Here is a 23,676-nt window from a genome sequence, read left to right as displayed (position 1 = left end):
AATGGGTGTCCACAAACGTTTGTATATACTGTATATAGTGTATGTTGAGATGGCACCTGTACTCCGTAGATAAGTGATTATTTAAATCATTATCAGTCAACATCATCGCACCATGCTCAATCATTGTATTGACCATTGTTTTATTGATCCTGGCAAGCCTGTAGAGTTTGTTGGCTCAACAAACTCTACAGGCAAACTCATGTCAGGCAGCCCTTTCAGAAACAGTCAGCTCATGAAAAAAATCACATCCTACTAAATGGATAAACTATGCATGAGATCTTCTATTCTTCCTGCTCACTTCTTTTTGATTTACTGTGATGGGAATATTAGGCCAATCGGATCTAACAGTTTTCTAATCGCTAGGACAAAGCAATTCAGGCAGACGGAGGGAGGGGGAGAAAAGGGAAAGGAGAAGAGAGGGATGTTTGTGAGCAAGAGTAAAATGGGAGGAGGAGGGGTGGAGTGAGAAGAGATTTTGTCAAATTAGCCACACTGTCAGCCTGGTTTTAACTTATCTCTACTGGAATTGTCATCTCTATAACAGACACAGGAAGCCTCGCTTGCTCACCATCATCTTGCCTACAGTTAGTTTACAGTCCAGCTCTCTTCTATCTGCCTCGGCTGGCTAATTAGATGAGAAATTGCTCAACCTCCAGTGGGGTGGCTAGGAATGGCTATCACACAGCAAGGGAACATCATATCAACAGAAAAATACAAGGAAAATCTGGTTCATGTTTTCATCATAATATTCACACAAAGATGTCCTTATCAACAACAACAAAAATGTCAGGCAAATGATAATTCATCAGGGAATTTGAATCTGACTGTACACTGACTACACAGGAGTACAACTCAGTCTTGAAAACAGTCCCTGCTTCACATTACATAACATTACGTCTTCAGTGAGTTACCTATTTGCCCTTGGATTGTGTTTAGCCAGCAGCCATGTTGACTTTGTCTGGGAATCACACAGGGGATCCTTCAGAACGACATAATTCTAAGAACCATTCACGTAGAATTGGAATATAGTCCATTTATACATTTAGTCAATTTATATCTGCAATGCTCTATGAATGTTTTGTTCTGAGCAATTTAGGCATATTCGCTCAAATTCTATAATAATCCACATAATTTATGTAGCCTACAAGTAATGGAAGTTACATCTGAATATAGCCCATATTTCCAGGATTCAGAGAAATGGTCTTATAAAAGAGGTCAATTTTGACGCTTTTGGAGCCATAGGCGAGTGATTTGGGGGTTATTATTCTGCACAAAGCACAACCATTACAGAGGGACAGATGACGGGTTCATCCTGAATGGGCTACAGATGGTGGAGTCACAAGAAAATACCCACAGGTCAAAGGCATTTCATAGGATTTCTCAGTCTATTGGTAGTGCATGCGCTGCATGCACGCAAGCATGTAACCTACAAAATGATGCATGATTAATAAGATATATTTTTCTACTTATAGGACCAGACTAATGCGTGGCGCCTCGAGACAACATTCAGGCACTCCGTTACAATCACATCCTCTCATCCATCTCCACCGTGGGGAGGAGAGGCAGTTCAAAACAATAACACATCGTAGCCTAAATCGATAACAAGAAAATCTTATCCAATCGTAAAATCTTGAAGTCATCGTTCATTTCCGTGAAGCCAATCCCCGTCTGTCTCTATGGTGTTTTATTTTTCAACAAGCTGACGAAAGCTCGGGTTTTTCCGTGTAGTAGCAATAAGAGCCGAGAGTCTTACACGCGCGAGGCATAGACATCAAGCGGTTTGGGTAACTCTGTATAATTGTTTACATCTTACTGAACAAGGAGATAAGTATTTTGAAAATGTTATCGACTAATGAGGTATGTTTGTTGATTGTATATTTGTTTTGTCAGGTCTCAAAATAATATGCATTAATAAACAGCCATTATTCCATTTTTTTTAACAATGTAGGCTAATTTACATGTCAAATAGGCTATACAAACATGACATATTTTGTGGATTTTTTAAATGAAAAATATCGTAATTTTTTTCTATGTTATTGTTGTTGTCATTCCATTAGCTCGTGTCTGTTGGGACATTTCAAGTGCTTAAATTACCTCTTGGATTTATCCGCGTTTTGGAATGGGTAAGTTTGAGTGTTTGCAGAAACACATATTTGTTTTGCATGAAATAACTAAATGATAGAAAATAKGTTTACAGTTGCCATTCAATTTATTCATCATATGTATTAACGTTAGTGCCTGCCGATATATAACATAGCAGTCATATTTAGGATACATTTGCGCACTGAAATATAATTGCGCCTTTCATGTTTACCCAAGGGGTGTCGTTGTGTTTTTGCGAGTAAATCAGCGTTATAGCAGGCTATATTGTATGTTTTTTGTTTACATTAATTTCCTTTACTCTCAGGTGAAACTTTTAATTATCGTAAATGCGTTCTGTGTCGCCTATCATGGTGTTACTATTTGTCGGACGAGTAACCGTCCCAGCGCGTGAACAAACTGCTTTACCGTGACCAACTGGTTCACGTTTATTTAAGGAATAGCTGCTCTATTAGGTCTTCACAGGGAGGCTGGAGAACATGGCAATCACCAACACCTAAAAACTAACATTTTGCCTGAAACAGATAGCAGTGAAGCAGGACAGAAAATGGATCATCCTACAGACAGTGAATCATGTGGCCCTGGCTTGTTATATAAATCAGGCAGACAGGCATTGAGGCATTCAGTTATTGTTTGATTGAATGTTAGAATGGGAAAAACTAGTGACTTTGAGTGTGGTATGATTGACGGTGCCAGTCGCGCCAGATCCAGTATCTCAGAAACAGCCACCCTCCTGGGCTTTTCATGCACAACAGTGTCTATGGTTTACCAAGTGTGGTTTGACAAACAAACATTAAGTCAGTGGCAGTCCTGTGGGCAAAAAAAAGCTTGTTGATGAGAGAGGTCGAAGGAGAATGAATCGTGCAAGCTAACAGGCGGGCCACAAACAGACTATTAACGGTGCAGTACAACAGTGGTGTGAAGAACGACATCTCGGAATGCAACTCCTGCACCTCGGAATTGAACTCATCAGTCAGTCCGTGTCTCGGATGGGCTACTGAAGCAGACGACCACACCGGGTTCCACTCCTATTAGCTAAAAACAAGAACAAGTGGCTCCAGTGGGAACGCGATCACCAACACTGGACAACTGAGGAGTGGAAAAACATCACCTGGTCCAACAAATCCCAGTTCCTGTTGTGTCATGCTGATGGCAGAGTCAGGATTTGGCGTAATCAGCACGAGTCCATAGACCCATCCTGCCTGGTGTCAACGGTACAGGTTGGTGGCGGTGGTGTAATGGTGTGGGCAATGTTTACCTGGCACACGTTAGGTCCCTTGATACCAATTGCGCAACAATTGAAAGCCACAGTGTATCTGAACATTGTTGCTGACCAAACCCAATAGAGGATCTTTGAGATGAGATGGAACGGGCTGTTCGCAGCAAGAATGTACCATCGTCCAATCTGCAGCAACTGTGTGATGCCATTGCGTAATCATGGACCAACATCCCTGTAGAACGTTTACGACACCTTGTAGAGTGCCCCAAAGAATTCAGGATGTTCTGGAGGCAAAGGGGAGTCTGAGCCAGTGTTTGTGTGTGTGCGAGCAGGCATATGCACAGCTATGGCTTTACCTGTGCACAACACATGCCCCTTTGCCCTTCCAATCTCCAAATTGCCCTTTTCAGTGGTGGTATAACTTCCCCCAAAATGTTTTTTTTTTGTCATTATTGTTCTGAACCCACTGCCCGCAAGTCATCGTTAAATTCTCGTCTATGCTTCAGAACCAAAAGGTTGCGCGTCTTGATTGCTGACCAATGACCAGTCATCAACATTTTCAGAAAAGGTGGGAACGCATATCCAGATTAGTGACCAAAAAGACCTTGTTTCATTTCCTCCAGTTTTGCCTGACAAAAACAGAGTAGGCCTATGTTTCGCATCCATATAAAATACATTTTATCAATCTACTGACTCATCGTTGCCAGAACAATAGGCTAACTGGCAATTTGATTGATCATATTTCAGATAGGCCTAGGACTGGCTACATGTCTAAAGATAGGCAGCTGTAACATTGCATATTATGGGATGAAGATTTAACATATTCTGGCAAATGTATTAAGATATTTGTGAGGAAGAACAGGTATACCCGGCTGGGAACGAGCACTCTGCAGGTAGGCTGCCCTCCAAAGTGATGGAGTGGTGCAGACAGAACATGCTGTCCAACCAATCCTGCAGACTCCACTACAAGTAGGCAGAATGATTTTGCTTGCTCTGGACTCCAGAGAAGTGACATAATATATCCCTAGTTGATATTGACTGCTAACATGAATGACTTTTTCACTCCAAATGCAGGTGTTAAACACAGTTTATCTCAGTAGCCTAACTTGCGTTTTGAAAATCACTGTTTATGGCTGTAATGACAGGCTACAATTGAGCAGTGATTGTTTGTAAATGTTTGCGTGTGCACACGTGCATGTGTGTACGCGCAGGAGGTCGCAAGTTTTGTAACACTCTTTTTTGGGGGTCGCGGGTCAAAAAATTATGTTGAAGTTGGGTTGGACAAAAATATAAACATATAAACAAAAATATAAACATATAAACAGCATGCAACAATTGTATCAATTTTACTGAGTTACAGTTCATATAAGGAAATCAGTCAATTGAAATACATTCATTAGGCCCTAATCTATGGATTTCACCTGACTGGGCAGGGGCGCAGCCATGGGTAGTCCTGGGACGGTATAGGCCCACCCACTGGGGAGCCAGGCCCAGCCAATCAGTATGAGTTTTTTCCCCACAAAAGGGCTTTATTACATGATGGATTATCTTGGCAGATGAGAAATTCTCACTATCAGGGATGCAAACAAATTTGTGTACAACATTTGAGAGAAATAAGCAGATTGTGCTGCTTTCCCTGCTTGTAATAATTGCTCAACGAGTCTGTGACCGCTGCTGCAGGAAAAACATTTTTGGGAGTGCCCTTTTTTTAGTTTGAGCATATTCCTCCCAACATGTCAGTGCACGGCCCTTAGTGTGTGTGATCTCATGGAACACTATCCACATCCTGTCAAATGTATTAATAAATTACAACAGTGACATGGCATTGGGGTCAACAGTTGTCAGTGATTGTTTAACATCTTGAATTTATGTATTTTCGGTATTTTAAAATGACTGTAGGAAACCATTGACTGTGATGTAGGCCTACTGATGTTTCAGTACACACACACACACACACACACACACACACCACACACACACACACACACACACACACACACACACACACACACACACACACACACACACACACACACACACACACAACACACACAACACACAACACACACACACACACAACAAACACAGGAGCAAGGGTCATGGAGATGATCGTTTTTCTCTCTACGAGTGTATTGAAAATGCAGAGGGGTAGAGGAGGAATCAGTATCTTTCCCAACCACGAGCATAGTGACACACAGACAATCAACCCACTGCACACTGTGATTCTCAAGAGTGATTTGTTTGATTCAGCTTTGTTAGTAGGAGTGACCCGGGTCGGACAAAACAGAGATAACCTGGGTTTACTTACATCTCGGTCATCTTCAGTACCTTTACTATTGCAGATTCTTATTAGCAGCTCTGATGGCAGTTGTCTTTTTCATTCTGCACATCATTTCATCATGAGGAGTGTGTTATTTGTCTTTGGCTAACAGTGCTTACAAATGCATGATAGGCTTCAAATCATTACTCAAGTCATAGACCCAAATGTATTCAAGTTTTTTCAAATTGATTGAAAAAATATATTTGTTGTTTTTATCAATGTCAATCAAACAAGCGATAGCAGTCACATGATCTGCACAGCAACAAAACATGAACAAGAAGGGGGGTTTGGTACAGCAGCTCAAGATACAACAATTGAGAGATAATATTACAAGAGGGGTATCTAATAAAGGTCTTTGTTTTTGTAGCTGCGCCATGCAGCTTAGCTGTTGAAGATTTTAACCTTTTACTGCAGTGGGCTAAATCAGGGTCACGTAGTGTTTCTTGGTAGTTTTAAACAAATCTACTCTGAAACAAAAGTATACACCTAACACACATGGCTATTGTCTATATGTCAGATATAGAGTTGAAATGTATTAAACTTTAAGTTTGCATCCCAATATTACACTTTATATACATCACAGAACACTGAAATATTATAACAAACTGTTTAACATAGAAACACCGGGAATTCCGTCTGTTTAAAAAAAAAAAAGTTGATTAATTATACTTTCTGAGTGATTTAAATATTGACTGGCTTTCATCAGGCTGCACACTCAAGAGAAAGCTTCAAACTGTAACTAGTGCCTGCAACCTGGTTCTGGTTGTCGATCAACCTACCAGGGTAGTTACTAACAGTACAGGAATGAAATCATCAAGATGTATTGATCATATCTTTACTAATGCTGATGACATTTGTTTGAAAGCTGTATCCAAATCCATCGGATGTAATGATCACAATATAGTAGCCATATCTAGGAAATCCAAAGTTTCAAAGGCTGGGCCTAATATTGTGTATAAGAGGTCATACAATAAGTTTTGTAGTGATTCCTATGTTGTTGATGTGAAGATTATTTGTTGGTCAGTGTGTAATGACGAGCAACCATACAGACCCGAGTTTGATCCCAGGCTGTGTCACAGCTGGCCGTGACCTGGAGACGCATGAGGCGGCCCACAATTGGCCCAGCATCAGGTTTGGCCGGCCGAGATTTCCTTGTCCCATCGCACTCTAGCAACTCCTTGTGATGGGCCGGGCGTCTGCAAGCTGACTTCGGTCACCAGCTGGATAGTGTTACCTCCGACACATTGGTGCGTCTGGCTTCCGGGTTAAGAAGTGTGTCAAGAGGCAGGGTCGCGTTTCGGAGGATGCATGGCTCTTGACCTTCGCCTCTCCCAAGTCCGTAGGGGAGTTGCAGCGATGGGACAAGACTGTAACTACCAATTGGATATCATGAAATTGGGAAGAAAAAACATTACGAGTAACCAGACGCTGCACTTGACACATTTATGAAATTGATTATCCCAGTTACTAATAAGCATGCACCCATAAAGAAAATGACTGTAAAAGCTGTTAAATCACTGTGGATTGATGAGGAATTGAAACATTTTATTGTTGAGAGGGATGAGATTGCAAATAGGTCTGGCTATACAACTGATTGGCAAAAGTATTGCAAAATGATATATAATGTGACTAAACTGAATAAAAAGAAGAAGAAACTACACTATGAAACAGAGATAAATTGCACAAAGAATTATAGTAAAAACCTTTGGAGCACCATAAAATGAAATGTTGGGCAATTAAGGCACACTCTGCTCCATCATTCATTGAATCAGATGGCTCATTCATCACAAAACCCATTGATATTGCCAACTACTTTAATGATTTATTTATTTGGCAAGATTAGCAAACTTAGGCATGACATGCCAGCAACAAACTCTAACACTACATATCCAAGTATATCTGACCAAAATATGAAAGACAAGAATTGCAATTTTGAATTCCGTAAAGTAACTGTGGAAGAGGTTAAACAATTACTGTTGTCTATCAACAATGACAAGCCACCGGGATCTGACAACTTGGATGGAAAATTACTGAGGTTAATAGCGGACGATATTTCCACTCCTGTTTGCCATATTTTCAATTTAAGCCTACTAGTCCCCTACCTAAAAATAGTAAAGCCCCCTTATCTGACTCAAATAGCCAACCAATCAGCCTGTTACCAACCCTTAGTAAACTTTGGAAAGCAAAATTAGGTATAATCAGGAATTCCCCAGGGCAGCTGTCTAGGCCCCTTACTTTTTTCAATCTTTACTGACGACATGCCACTGGCTTTGAGTGTCTATATATGCGGATGACTCAACACTATAKACGTCGGCTACCACAGCGACTGAAATGTCAGCAACACTTAACAAAGAGCTGCAGTTAGTTTCAGAATGGGTGGCAAGGAATAAGTTGGTCCTAAATATTTAAAAAAAACTTAAAGCATTGTATTTGGGACAAATCATTCACTAAACCCTAAACCCCAACTAAATCTTGTAATGAATAATGTGGTATTTAGCAAGTTGAGAAGACTAAACTGCTTGGAGTAACCTTGGATTGTAAACTGTCATGGTCAAAACATATTGATAGAACAGTAGCTAGAATGGGGAGAAGTCTGTCTACAATTTTGTACCTGTATTTAACACATTGAGACCTTGAGTCACTTTTTCAAGCGAGACCTGGCCAAGAAGGCACCAACAATCAATACATTACAGAATTAAAACATATAACAATACAACAACATGATCCAGCCTAAAAATATTATTTACATTCCTCTGTAAGTCTCCATTCAACAGTTGTATTATACAGCATCTGTAGACAGTATCAGGGTCATTAAATCATAAAAACACTTAAAACTGTGATCTCAAGAATCAGACATACAAACGGACAGACTGATTGGCTGAAATCTTGGATAATAAAGCGCTACTCTGCATTCTTAACAGCGCTATCAACAAGGCAGGTCCTACAGGCCCTAGTTTTGTCACACCTGGCGCTACTGATCAGTCGTGTGGTCAGGTGCCACAAAGAGGGACTTAGGAAAATTGCAATTGGCTCAGAACAGGGCAGCACGGCTGGCCCTTGGATGTATACAGAGAGCAAACATTAATAATATGCATGTCAATCTCTCCTGGCTCAAAGTGGAGGAGAGATAGACTTCATCACTACTTATATTTGTGAGAGGTATTGACATGTTGAATGCGTCTGTTTGAACTACTGGCACACAGCTCGGACACCCATGCATACCCCACAAGACATGCCACCAGAGGTCTCTTCACAGTCCCCAAGTCCAGAACAGACTATGGGAGGCGCACAGTACTACATAGAGCCATGACTACATGGAACTCTATTCCACATGAAGTAACACTTAATATATTGTGAAATCTGTTATGAATGTATTGTAATGTTTTTAACACGTATAACTGCTTTAATTTTGATGGACCCCAGGAAGAGTATGAAATTATTAAATTATGAAAAATATTCATAACATGAGGACACTAGGTCATTTGACTGCAGGAAAGGGCTACAGAAGTATTTGGATCAAACCAATGTTTTTTTGAATTGCCTTTCTGGCAGCGGTTAGGGCACATATGAACGATTTCAATATAATCAAATACAATACAATGTCACAATTATTTCCTAGTAGAAATAGACCAGGCGACATAGGTACATTTATGTCTATCAAGCTGTGAAAACGGTATTTCATGTGTACATAGGTCCCAACTGAACCAGGAGTGCAACCGCTGCAGAGATTAACATCAGAGAGTTGTATGTATCCAAGGCTCATCAAAATAGGAAGAAGTTGAATATGTCTAAAGTCCATTATTATYCCTCTGAAAGCTGTGTGTGTATGTTTGCCCCAGATTCTCCTTTTTTGCTGTGATTAGGCCTTCAGTCAGTCAGGCAGTTTCCCAGTCCCTGCCCTATTCCTTGCTCTGTACGGGCTCCAGGAGGCAGGATGGATGTAGATGTCTCTGTCTTCCCCCTAATCAAACTAGTTTACTGAGAGACAGAGGGCCTTTATTCTGTTCTGCTTTTCTATAGGGAAATGAAACATAAAAGGTAAATGGCTCAGAGAATAAGAGTCTATATAGAGTTGACATGGAGGCTTCTCAGGAGTCTACGCTCTTCGAGAAAGGGTTCCAAAAGGGTTCTTCGGGTGTCCTCATAGGAGATCCTTTTTTGGTTCCAGGTAGAACCACTTTGCGTTCCTTGTAGCATGTACAGTGTACTAGAGGAAACCTGTTCTGACTTCTTTTGAAATTGATGAAGAGTCATGGTTGTCAGTTCAGTTTGTTGATGAGCCGCTCACATTTAATCTGATGGGTTTAGGTCCATGCTGACATTTACAGTACCAATGACATTTTAAAATCCCAATTGTGTTGTCTCGCACACAACGGCACCAATCTTTATGTCTGTATGATCTATTTGTGGATGAGAGTTATATGTGGTCCATAACCTTTCCAGTAGACATGGATGTATGGGTCATCTCCCATACATTTCCGAATCTGCAGCTGTGGCTCTCTGGCACGTGCGCCCGAGTGGTGCGGTGGTCTAAGACACTGCATCTCAGTGCAAGAGGTGTCACTGCAGTACCTGGTTTGAATCCAGGCTGCATCACATCCGGCCGTGATTGGGAGTCCCATAGGGCGGCGCACAATTGGTCAAGCGTTCTCCGGGTTTGGCCGGGGTAGGCTGTCATTGTAATTAAGAATTTGTTCTTAACTGACTTGCCTAGTTAAATAAAGGTAACTTTTTTAAATGATTTTTATATTGTCAGTATCTGGCACACAATTCTCCAAACAGCTGTAAATTCCTCCCTCCCAAGTCATGCAGAAACTGTCCTTTGATATGTGCCTCAACTCCTCTGTGTGTGTGTGTGTGTGTGTGTGCATGTGTGAGCATCCTAATACCGAACTAGTTGTATTAGTGTATAGTCACTGTCTTGCCTGCAGCGTTGTCACGCCCTGGCCTTAGTTATCTTTGTTTTCTTTATTGTTTTAGTTAGGTCAGGGTGTGACATGGGGGAAGTATGTGTTTTGTATTGTCTAGATTTTTTTTGTATGTTTATGGGGCAGTGTTTAGTCTAGGTGTATGTATGTCTATGGTTGCCTAGATTGGTTCTCAATTAGAGACAGCTGTCTATCGTTGGTCTCTGATTGGGAGCCATATTTAGGCAACCATAGTCATTAGGTAGTTTGTGGGTGATTGTCTATGTCTATGTTGCATGTTAGCACTTAGTTTGTATAGCTTCAGTTTGTTGGTTTATTGTTTTGATTAGTTTGTATGTGTTTCGTTTCGTTTCGTCTTCGTCTGATAAAGAAGATGTATTCTTTCACGCTGCGCCTTGGTCCTCTTCTCTTCCACGTTATGACGATCGTGACAAGCGTAGCGCTCTTGTGTCAGATGATAGGTTTCTTCAGATACTGACAGCTGACTAACAAATATGGATTTGTATCAGATGTCAGTATAGTATGTGATTTCGGTGTGATGTGAAATACTTGATACAACTTTCTCAGGTATCTAAACTAGACACAATTGTATTGTTTTCATAGGACAGCGTATAGGTAATGCTCAAGAAAACAGAACTTACACAAGGTGGGATTTCTCTATTTTTATTTCACAAATGGTGCTGAATAAGAGGAATTTCCATTTCAGATACATTGTTATTGAATGCCAGGAAGATTGGAGAAAAAATTAATGCACCTCCTCAAGGGAGTATTAATCTCTCTCTCTCTCTCTCCTCTCTCTCTCTCTCTCTCTCCCATCTCTCTCCTCTCGTCTTCTCTCTCCTCTGTCTCTCTTTCTTCTCTCTCTCTACTCTCTGTCTCTGTCTCTCTGTCTCGTCTGTCTGTCTCTGTCTCTGTACTGTCTCTGTTCTGTCTCTGTCTCTTGTTCTGTCTCTGTCCTCTGTCTCTGTCTTCTCTGTTCTGTCTGTCTGTCTGTCTCTCATCTCTGTCTGGTCTCTCTCTCTCTCTCATCTCTCTCTCTCTCTCTCTCTCATACCTCCCTGGACATTAGCAAATGTCAGATCATGTCAATTACCACCAAGCTTCAAGAAACACTCTATCTGGCTTCAAACCTACAAGCTCAACAGAATGCAAAAGCAATGAACTCTTCAGTTCAATCCAATGTCATAAGGCCCCAAATGGTTGGGATAAAAAGCAAGCCCTTTTTTTGAGGCTCGGAATAATCCAGCCCTCCGCCTTGTTAACCCCTAACCATCACGGTCAGAGAGGAGCTCACATCCCTACCTGAGATAGGGGCCTGGCCTGGGCTCGGTCCTCTAATCTGTGAGTCAGACAGGAGAAGACTTTCTAACGCTGTTCTATCAACACGCCCTGCATTGACCTTGCTGTCTGGGGTTATTAGGCTGGGTGTCTGGTAACGAGCTTGAGATGTTAGCTGATGTACGAAGGGCTAGTATAAAATCCAAGCACTGCCTTGGATTATTGATTTTGATTATTGATTTGCAGCCCTGTCTCATCCTGTTATGCGCGGAGAGGGCAATTCCAAGGCCAGGGGGCAGAAATCAAGCGCCAACGCTAATCGTCAGCTGAGATGACACTCCCTACAGGGGAAAAGCATGTAAGTGTGTAATGGTCTATGTGTTGTTGTTTACTCCAGAGCACGGAAGCCGCCAAACCCCCCAACTACTTCCAAACGTTCGTAAGCTTCCTGATCAAATACATACAACCACTTGTGTGGAAGAGCAAAAATATATAAAGATTCTCCAAAAGGTGAAGCATCAACTTTTGTGGTCTCGTTCTTTAGTAAAATAACAGAAAGAATTTCACTTGCACAAGTAATTATGGATGTAAAAGTGGCGTTTTGTAAAAAGAGTCAACTCTTTACATATAGTATAATTAAACATTGTAGGTCTTTTGCAAAACATTCACTGATCACACGTATACGCTCATAGACTCCATTAGAATTGTCCAATACACACAAAGAATAACTGCTGTCACATCCCACCACACACAACACTTGTTCGGATTGTAACTGCTGGGTGCGGCGAGTTACTACACACTCACACCACACACACACACACACACAGACAACCCACACACACACACACAACACACACAACACACACAGACACACACCCACACAACACCACCACACACACACACACACACAACACACACACACAACACACACACCACACACACACACCAGCCGTCAAATCATATTACTGTTTGGTGGCTGAGGCTGACTAACTGCACTGCTGTGTAGCCATGGAAACCCCAAGGGGAGAAGAGGAGCATGAAGAAGCACCGTTATAAAAATACATTGAGATTTTCTGCCTGCTTATGGTCAGTCAAGCTTACAGGGAGATGGGGGGGTGGTTAGCAGGGGAGATAGGGAGAGAGATGGTCATAGGTTAGACAGGGCACAAACCATTCACCATGTAGGGAGATCAACTGCCATGAGAACTTGATTCTACCATAATGTCTTGATCAGGACTGTTATCACAGTGTGTGTTGGGTTAGTTATGTCACTAAGCCCCTTAAAAGTAAAACAACCTCTTTCAAGACTAGATAGGTAGAAAGAGAGGACTATATACAAAATAGGACATTATTGAAATTGTAGGCTCACCACGGCCCAGACCATTTAAAGAATACATATTTTTACCAAAATAGATCCATTTGTAGCTTCCTAACTAGTCAATGGTAACAATGTTCATTTGTCACCCCCCCACACATACACACATAGTGTCACTGGAGAGTGTTTATATTCTTAGAGGCTTTGCTTTATCATCACATACCGATATAGGCACTTACACAACAGCTTGAGCGCGTTAGCCTGAAGTGGGCTTTAACACAGTAGCAGAGAGAGGTACTTTAGCGATGATCATGTCCCTGTTTAGTTTTTCTAACCCTGTTGGTAATAGTGGTATATTAGCTGAGTTCCTGGCATTCAGGGTGGTTGTATAGACTATATGACCCAGAGTTTTTTTGATGGTGGATCAAAACATGTAATGAGCTGCAGACATGATCCAGATTTCTGCAGTCGTAAAGAGAGAAGATTTCAGGCTTTTTGTTCCCAAAGTGGGCCTAACATCTTTAATAGAACAGGTGGATAGCAACATCTATAGTGCCTGAGGGAACCTAAGTGTAGCTGATGAATGCTGTGCTTAGGCTCCTGTGACACTGACTGAATCAATACAGTGTCCTTATCATACACTCCACCTGTACTACACACTTAACGATCCCTCTAGTACCCCCTCACGAGTTCTCTTCTTRTCACTATTTGAATTTCACCTCATCCTCCGTTCTCACTCTTGCTTTCGTTCTCCATTCTCGTTGAGTCCATGAGCCCATCCCAGCCGTCTTTCTCATATATTTATCGCATGTATGTTTTCATGGGGAGTGAGGGATGTATCTTCTTGTGTGTACTGTATGTGTAACTGACTGTGGTAATCTGTGTGGATAGAATTTCATTTAGAAGGACAAAAGAACATAATCATTCCACAGCCCTGATTCTAGCCTCTTTCCCAGCGTTCTTCCAGTCTCCATCCGAGCCCACATCCAGGCTTCTCTCCCAGGCCTTATCCCTCCCCCAGGAGCCCAGCTGGGAGAGACTGATATACACACAGGCGCGGGGCTTAGCACACACTCCCCTTCACAATGCCATGCTCTCCTGTTCAAAGGCCTCCACCATAAACAAAAGGGGTAAACAACTGAAATCATAGGGAATGGAGGCAGCTGCAGGAAAGAGAGGGGGAGGGAGGGAAGGGGGTGGGGGGTGGAGAAAGCTGGGGTAGGGGGTGGGCCGGAGTTTTTTTTACCCTAATGTGAGTTTAGAATTGCTCTCTCTCGGTCTCTCTCACTCCTCTCCTTGTTGTGTTTATGGGTGTATGTTGAAATGTGTCTAAGTGTGTGTGTGTGTGTGTGTGTGTGTGTGTGTGTGTGTGTGTGTGTGTGTGTGTGTGTGTGTGTGTGTGTGTGTGTGTGTGTGTGTGTGTGTGTGTTGTGTGTGGATGTGTGTGTGTGTGGTGTGGTGTGGTTGTGTGTGTGTGTGTGTGTGTGTGTGTTGTGTGTGTGTTGTGTGTGTGTGAGTGTGTGCATGGTTGGGCAAGTTACTTGATAAATGTAATCCGTTGCTGATTACAGTTGCATGAAAAATAAAGTAATCGTTAACGTAATCCGATTACTTTTTGATTACTTAAAACGTTTAAAAACATATATTTTTTAAAAGACATATTTTAAAACGTTTAAAACATTCCAATTTGGGGTCTAGTGTGGGAGCATAGCCTAAAGATCCTTTAATTCATGTATGTGTAAGAGCATAGTCACAGGGTTCCATAATAACATTTACAGTTGGTCGCACTACAATTGCAATGGGGTCACATAATAAATAAATAAATTGTAGCCTCATTATATTATAAAGTCATTCAAAGTGTTTCATTAAGAAGTGTATTAGACTACTAAAATTGTATTATTCAAAAAATGAATTGTTTATTGTAGCATCATGTTCAAGCACGAAAGCATGATTCCATATATTTTTATGTGCAACCTAAACCAGTGATTGTCATAAATTTGGGTTTTGACAACTAGGAAATTGTTGTTATTATTTTAGTATCAAAATAGGGGTCCAGAATTTTCAGATGTTTTTGTTCAATTGAGATTAATTTGTCTACATCTTTTTGGGGACTAATATCACATAGGCTAATTCATTTGGGGCTAGTTAATCACCTTATGGAGTGGTTAGCTAGATCGCTAACTCTAAATATASCCTAATATCACTGATAGTTAGCTGTCTAATTGATATCGAACAGTAACTATCATGTATAGGCCTATGCACTGTCGTAGCATGACTATCATTAAATATGAAGACTGTTATATTATTAAATTGTCACGCCCTGATCATAGAGAGCTCTCAGTTCTCTATGGTGTTTTGGTCAGAGCGTGACTAGGGGGTGTTCTAGTTAACCTATTTCTATGTTGGTGTGCTGGGTATGGTTCCCAATTAGAGGCAGCTGATTATCGTTGTCTCTAATTGGGGATAATATTTAAGTTCTCCATTGTTCCCACCTGCTTTGTGGGATATTGTTTTGAGTGAGTGCATGTAGCACTACGGTACTTCAAGGTTGTTGTTTGTTTCTTGTTTTGTTTAAAGTTTCACTTAAATAAAGATGTGGAACTCCAATCACGCTGCGCCTTGGTCCGTCTCTCCTCACGATCGTGACAGAATATCCCACCACGAAAGGACCAAGCAGCGTGTGACGGAGGTAAAGGAGTTTTGGACCTGTGAAGAAATCATGGGAGGTTGTGAGACCCTTCCTTGGAAGGAGACACCAAGGAAGGTGGAAGAACAGCGACAACGCCGGGGACCGCGGCCACAGAAACCCCAAAAACWATTTTTTGGGGGGGGGCACCGACTCTGCGTRGGTGCCCAGTCCAGGCACGGTGTCCAGTCCCGCTCCATGGCAGGAGCCTTCCTCTGCGCCGGTGCCCAATCCAGGCACGGTGTCCAGTCCCGCTCCAAGGCCGGAGTCTTCCTCTGCGCCGGTGCCCAGTCCAGGCACGGCGTCCAGGTCCCGCTCCAAGGCCGGAGTCTTCCTCTGCGCCGGTGCCAGTCCAGGCACGGCGTCCAGTCCCGCTCCAAGGCCGGAGCTTCCTCTGCGCCGTGCCAGTCCAGGCACGGCGTCCAGTTCTCGCTCCAAGGCCGGAGCCTTCCTCTGCGCCGGTGCCCAGTCCAGGCACGGCGTCCAGTCCTGCTCCAAGGCCGGAGCTTTCCTCTGCGCCGGTGCCCAGTCCAGGCACGGCGTTCAGTCTCGCTCCAGGGCAGGAGCATTCCTCTGCGCCGGTGCCCAGTCCAGGCACGGTGTCCAGTCCCGCTCCATGGCAGGAGCCTTCCAAGGCTGGAGTCTTCCTCTGCGCCGGTGCCCAGTCCAGGCACGCCGTCCAATCCAGCTCCAAGGCCGGAGCCTTCCTCGGAGCCGGTGCCCAGTCCAGGCGCGGCATCCAGCTCAGCGCCGGTGCCCAGTCCGGGTGCGGCATCCAACCCAGTTCCATGGCCGGAGCCTTCCTCGGAGCCGGTGCCCAGTCCGGGCGCGGTGTACAACCCAGCTCCATGGCCGGAGCCTTCCTCAGAGCCGGTGCCCAGTCCGGGCGCGGCGTCCAACCCAGCTACATGGCTGGATCCGTGGTTGGGGCGGGGGCTACAACCCGCACCGGAGCCGCCACCGACACTAGTCACCCCCCCCCCCCATTTGGTTTCAGGTTTTGCGGCCGGAGTCCGCACCTTTGGGGGGGTACTGTCACGCCCTGATCATATAGAGCCCTCGGTTCTCTATGGTGTTTAGGTCAGAGTGTGACTAGGGGGGGTGTTCTAGTTAACCTATTTCTATGTTGGTGTGCTTGGTATGGTTCCCAATTAGAGGCAGATGATTATCGTTGTCTCTAATTGGGGATCATATTTACGTTCTCCATTGTTCCCACCTGGGTTGTGGGATATTGTTTTGAGTGAGTACATGTAGCACTACGGTACTTCACGGTTGTTGTTTGTTTCTTGTTTTGTTTAAATTTTCACTAAAATAAAGATGTGGAACTCCAATCACGCTACGCCTTGGTCCGTCTCTCCTCACGATCGTGACACAAATCAATTCTCTGTGTAATTATTCCTCACGTGGTTAAACTAATCATGTAAACTTTAATTAACTAGGAAGTCGGGGCACCACGGGAAAATGTTTAAAGAGTCTATTTCCCGAAATAACTATTCTTATTGATTATAGTCACTTATTAATGTTATTATTACCTCATAAGTCTCATTCCTAAATGTCGCAAACCCTTGGATATCTTCACGCACCCTAACATAAATTATGAATCAGCGATATACAAATTGGCTTAATTATTTATTTACTAACTAACTAATCAATCACAGAATTACATAAACACACACACAATAGTTATGCATTGGTTACTGACATAATACACTGAAAAGTCCCTAGTGGGCTAAGCCGATATGACGGCTTGGTAGACAAAGGAAATGGGTGGGACCAGCTCAAGAGCGGGAAACTCAGAGTGGACCCACGTCCCTACAGTCAATAACTACACTCATGGAAATGCTAATACTTTGAACATGAACAACCGCTCATTCGAAAATAAATTGTGATTTACATATTTACGAGTGTATGCCTTTGTTGTCCCTCTCTGCGATCGCCGGTCTGTCTGCTGGATAGTCAGTCGACAGAAAGTCGATCAAAGTCTTTTGTAGTCGTACAGTGGTTCCTCCTTTAAAATTTGTGAGCTTACACCACGGGACTTAGAGGTACCCAGCGTCACGGCTTCATTGCTCCAGACCACCACAAGGGGGAGAGAGCACTCATTATGCATTTGGGTCCCAAGGTTTTTTATATGACCAATCATATCGAGTGGTTCCAATGACAAATTTGACGCGAGCCACCCTACCTGGGTGAAGATGGCGACAAAACATTACGGTGGAACCAAATGTAAGTAGTTAAATGTCATAACGAGTCAAGCAAAAAATGTACAATTGAGAGGAATATGTTAGTTAATGTAGAGACAAACGTTTGTGCATATTTTTTGGTCATAAAGTAAATATTACGAAAATTGCTATTTAGCAAGTTATCTGACAAGCTAACATTAGCCAACTAGCTAGCTAGTGTTATGACATGAGAATGAATTTAATGTTGTTTAATGTTTTAGGGACTCCTGAGAAAACCAGCAAACCAGGCTGTCGTCTTGGAAACAGTGGATGTAAAGGATCTAGCTAGCTAAAAAATGTATTGCAAAATGAATGTACAATTGTATAAGCTTGCCTTGCAATGCAGCTGAAGTAACATAGCTAACTATTTACTTGCTTAGTGTATGGAGGATAAAATAACTGAATGCCTATGGATGTGTAGTAGCTACAGTATGTAGCCGATCTGTGTATGGACCCTAAAACGTTAGGTTCTGAACTAATATTCATACCAATCTATGAACCTCAGCTATCATAGTTGTTGTATCAACTTCAAGTCTGAATGGCATTAGTGAAGCCTATGGATAGAGTAGAATATAATAACTTTATTGTGCCAAGGATGCAATCCTATATACAGTGGGGAGAACAAGTATTTGATACACTGCCGATTTTGCAGGTTTTCCTACTTACAAAGCATGTAGAGGTCTGTAATTTTTATTCATACACTTCAACTGTGAGAGACGGAATCTAAAACAAAAATCCAGAAATCACATTGTATGATTTTAATAATTAATTTGCATTTTATTGCATGACATAAGTATTGTACATCAAAAGCAGAACTTAAATATTGGTACAGAAACCTTTGTTGCAATTACAGAGATCATACGTTTCCTGTAGTTCTTGACTAGGTTTGCACACACTGCAGCAGGGATTTTGGCCCACTCCTCCCTACAGTCTTCTCCAATCCTTCAGTTTCGGGGCTGTCGCTGGCAATACGGACTTTCAGCTCCCTCCAAAGATTCTCTATTGGGTTCAGGTCTGGAGACTGGCTAGGCCACTCCAGACCTTGAGATGCTTCTTACGGAGCCACTCCTTAGTTGCCATGGCTGTGTGCTTCGTGTCGTTGGCATGCTGGAAGACCCAGCACGACCCATCTTCAATGCTCTTACTGAGGAAGGAGGTTGTTGGCCAAGATCTCGCGATACATGGCCCCATCCATCCTCCCCTCAATACGGTGCAGTCGTCCTGTCCCCTTTGCAGAAAAGCATCCCCAAAGAATGATGTTTCCACCTCCATGCTTCACGGTTGGGATGGTGTTCTTGGGGTTGTACTCATACTTCTTCTTCCTCCAAACATGGCGAGTGGAGTTAGACCAAAAATCTCTATTTTTGTCTCATCAGACCACATGACCTTCTCCCTTCCCCTCTGGATCATCCAGATGGTCATTGGCAAACTTCAGACAGGCCTGGACAGCACTGGCTTAAGCAGGGGACCTTGCGTGCGCTGCAGGATTTTAATCCATGACGGCGTAGTGTGTTACTAATGGTTTCTTTGAGACTGTGGTCCCAGCTCTCTTCAGGTCATTGACCAGGTCCTGCCGTGTAGTTCTGGGCTGATCCCTCACCTTCCTCATGATCATTGATGCCCCACGAGGTGAAATCTTGCATGGAGCCCCAGACCGAGGGTGATTGACCGTCATCTTGAACTTCTTCCATTTTCTAATAATTGTGCCAACAGTTGTTTCCTTCACCAAGCTGCTTGCCTATTGTCTGTAGCCCATCCCAGCCTTGTGCAGGTCTACAATTTTATCCCTGATGTCCTTACACAGCTCTCTGGTCTTGGCCATTGTGGAGAGGTTGGAATCTGTTTGATTGAGTGTGTGGACAGGTGTCTTTTATACAGGTAACGAGTTCAAACAGGTTCAGTTAATACAGGTAATGAGTGGAGAACAGGAGGCTTCTTAAGAAAACTAACAGTCGGGAGAGCCGGAATTCTTACTGGTTGGTAGGTGATCAAATACTTATGTCATGCAATAAAATGCAAATTAATTATTTAAAAATCATACAATGTGATTTTCTGGATTTTTGTTTTAGATTCCGTCTCTCACAGTTGAAGTGTACCTATGATAAAAATTACAGACCTCTACATGCTTTGTAAGTAGGAAAACCTGCAAAATCGGCAGTGTATCAAATACTTGTTCTCCCCACTGTACATGCACTGTAGTTATTACCACACATAAGATCCCCACATTGTAGCCTGTACATTGAATAAATTCACTGATCATGTACTCTTCCTTGGCAAATAAATGTGCGGTTCAGGTATGAATCTCTGAGACATTATTTTTCAGTCATATCAAACTCCATTCTTTGAATGATGCTGTGTCTGCATGTATGTATTACAATTATACACTTCAACAGTGTTTACCACTCCTGCTACTGGGACATCAATGATTACACTTTGTAACTATGCAACAGACTAGAAACATTATTTAAGTAAAGGCTGATTTGTAATTCATATATACAGAAAAAAACTATGCATATCTAACTCCCTTCATTTGCATTAATCTGAGGACACAGGATAGTATTTCAATGAGATACTTAATTTCAACCAGTGGAGAATGTGAAACGCTTTATTGAAAAAAGTTAATTATCCAGGTGTTACAAATACATAATATATGCATTTTAATTATATTATAAATACAAGTTCAATCTCTACTTCAATGTACGTATGGTGTGCATTATAAAACGAGGAAGAAATACGAGGTGGGGAGAGAGGTGTAGAAGACAGAAAGTGAAAGAGGTAAGAACAGAGGCAGACAGCATATGATTAATGAATTACAGTGCTACCCTAATATTCTCTCAGTTCATCACAATTGCAGTGTCTCTAGCGGTGTCTCATAACCAGTCTTGGGCCCCCAGTTGGCCCGAAGGTTATCTGAGGTGGCGATGACGGGACTGGGTTCCTCTCTCACATCAAAACATACCTGCGGTCGAGAGACAGATGGATAGAGAGAGAMCATGATTAAGCCTTGTTTTGTTTATTCTTACACGGTCTGTCATCATAACCATCAGGAGGTGAAATGCAAAACTGACCTTGGATCATTAACTCTGGGACTACTACATCTCTATCTGTATTTCAATGTAAAGCATCTTTTTAATAATACTTCCTGTTGACCCGACCAAGTGACCGCTCACCTATGATCATGCTGTACCCTCTGTGTCAGCCAGTTCAGATGCGGGAGGGTTTCACCAACACAGCTGATATAACCTAGATGATTTAGGGAGAAGGGGGAGAGGGATGAAGTGGAGAGAGACTGTTATTGTGTGTGTGTGGTCTCACCTGGTGTCCACACTAAGTGGCTACAGAGTACTTTATGCTGAAAAACAGACACATGAGGACAAACAATAGAAGATAATGTCAATAGAAGATACTGTATGTGATGCAGACACCTATCGGGGTATACCTGAAACGTTAAAATATAGAGGGCTGTGTCTCACAACTTGGTTATTGCAAGGCTAACCCCCGGGAAATCATGACTTGGTAGCCACAGATAGCAACAGATAGTCCAGTGATAATGGCTGTGTTTATGTGGTGTAAATCTGAAAATTAGCAGCTGACTTCTTAAGGGTTTTTTAATGAATGCATGTGAGACAGGTTCCATGTACAACAAGACAGGCAGAGAGGAAGAGAGAAAAAGAACACAGAACAGTTTAATTACCTCTGGTTATGGACACTTTTGCCAGCAATAAAGCTTCCACGGCCTGTTCCTCGGACAGTGAGCATCTGGCAATAGCTACATTTTCGACCCTTTGATCAGCTCACTCTCCAAAAGTAAAGAAAATAGCTTCTTTTTTTGTAGATATGAAAACAATAACTGAGATATGACCGTTCAATCTAAAGCAGCAGATGTCATTCTCAGGATACGTCAATACAGCACAGAAAGCTTAACACCAGACTGGTATTGTGGTTGTTCATTAGGTGATGGGAAATATGCAATGATGCCTGCACCATCTATACACTGCAAAGACTCTCTAACTCTTCTCCAATGTACACGATGGCCCATTGCTCTGAGACTTCTTTGACCATTCTAAAGCCCGCATGGGGCATCCTTGCCTTAAGGGTGCTGACTTTCTGGTGTAACTCTTCATCTGACTTATCAGAATAGCATTCCCTGACAAACATATTGTGTTCTGTCATCCTTCTGTAAAAAAAGCTAACCGTTACACTGTCATGAAATATGATTATATATCGACTATGAAACAAATATGACATGGTCTGCTTATGAGTTGCCATGAAAGAAAGTTAGATMAATTCAACAGAAAATGGTGAGAACAGGCGTTCGTAGCTAAATGCTTTTAGTTAGCTTGAGAATAATAATCGCATGATTTATCATTCTATGGTATGTACAGTGGCTTGTGAAAGTATTCACCCCCTTGGCATTTTTCCTATTTTGTTGCCTTACAACCTGGAATTAAAATAGATTTTTGGGGGAAGGGGGGTTGTATCATTTGATTTACACAACATGCCTACCACTTTGAAAATATTTTCTATTGTGAAAACAACAAGAAATTAGACAAAAACGAACTTGAGCATTATGCTCTCAGAATGTGCATTATTATTCACCCCCCCTCCCAAAGTCAATATTTTGTAGAGCCACCTTTTGCAGCAATTACAGCTGCAAGTCTCTTGGGTATGTCTCTATAAGCTTGGCACATGCGGCCACTGGATTTTTGCCCATTCTCAAAGCAAACTGGTGGGATGGGTTTCCGCTGGCGCAATCTAGGTCATACACAGATTCCAATTGGATTGAGGTCTGGGTTTGACTAGGCCATTCCAAGACATTTAAATGTTTCCCCTCAACCACTCGAGTGTTGCTTTAGCAGTATCTTAGGGTCATTGTCCTGCTGGAAGGTGAACCTCCGTGCGAGTCTCAAATCTCTGGAAGACTGAAACAGATTTCTCCTCAATAATTTCCCTGTATTGCGCCATCCATCATTCCTTCAATTCTGACCAGTTTCCCGTCTTTGCAGATGAAAAAAATCCCCACAGCATGATGCTGCCACCACCATGCTTCAACTGTGGGGATGCTGTTCTCAGGGTGATGGGAGTTGTTGGGTTTGAGTCCAGACATTTTCCTGTTGGCCGAAAAGCTACATTTTAGTCTCATCTGACCAGAGTACTTCTTCCATATGTTTGGGGAGTCTCCCACATGCTTTTGGCAAACACCAAACATGTTTGCTTATTGTTTTCTTTAAGCAATGCCTTTTTTTCGGCCACTCTTCGTAAAGCCCAGCTCTGTGGAGTGTACAGCTTAAAGTGGTCCTTTGGACAGATACTCCAATCTCCGCTGTGGAGCTTTGCAGCTCCTTCAGGATTATCTTTGGTCTCTTTGTTACCTCTCTGATTAATGCCTTCATTGCCTGGTCTGTGAGTTTTGGGGGCGGCCCTCTTTGGCAGGTTTGTTGTGGTGCCATAATTCTTTCCATTTTTTAATAATGGATTTAATGGTGCTCCGTGGGATGTTTCAAAGTTTCTGATATTTTTAAAAATCCAACCTGATTCTGTACTTTCTCCACGACTTTGTCTCTGACCTGTTTGGAGAGCTCCTTGGTCTTCATGGTGCTGCTTGCTT

General features: G+C 42.5%; 1 protein-coding gene across 1 annotated transcript in view; it reads left to right on the top strand.

The window, feature by feature from the left end:
- Positions 1-1,521: 1,521 nt before the first annotated feature.
- The window catches only part of LOC111969949 (synaptoporin-like), a 54,772-nt gene continuing 32,617 nt past the window's right edge, over positions 1,522-23,676 (top strand). Inside the window, exons 1-2 of the mRNA XM_023996348.2 lie at positions 1,522-1,857; positions 2,058-2,123. Coding sequence (XP_023852116.1) covers positions 1,840-1,857; positions 2,058-2,123 — 84 coding nt within the window. The 5' untranslated portion in view covers positions 1,522-1,839. The remainder of the gene's footprint in view (positions 1,858-2,057; positions 2,124-23,676) is intronic.

Source organism: Salvelinus sp. IW2-2015, linkage group LG11 (genome assembly GCF_002910315.2).
Source record: "Salvelinus sp. IW2-2015 linkage group LG11, ASM291031v2, whole genome shotgun sequence".
Classification (NCBI taxonomy): Eukaryota; Metazoa; Chordata; class Actinopteri; order Salmoniformes; family Salmonidae; genus Salvelinus; species Salvelinus sp. IW2-2015.
Note: the sequence above shows the minus strand (reverse complement) of the source record. Positions and strands in the feature narration are given on the sequence as shown.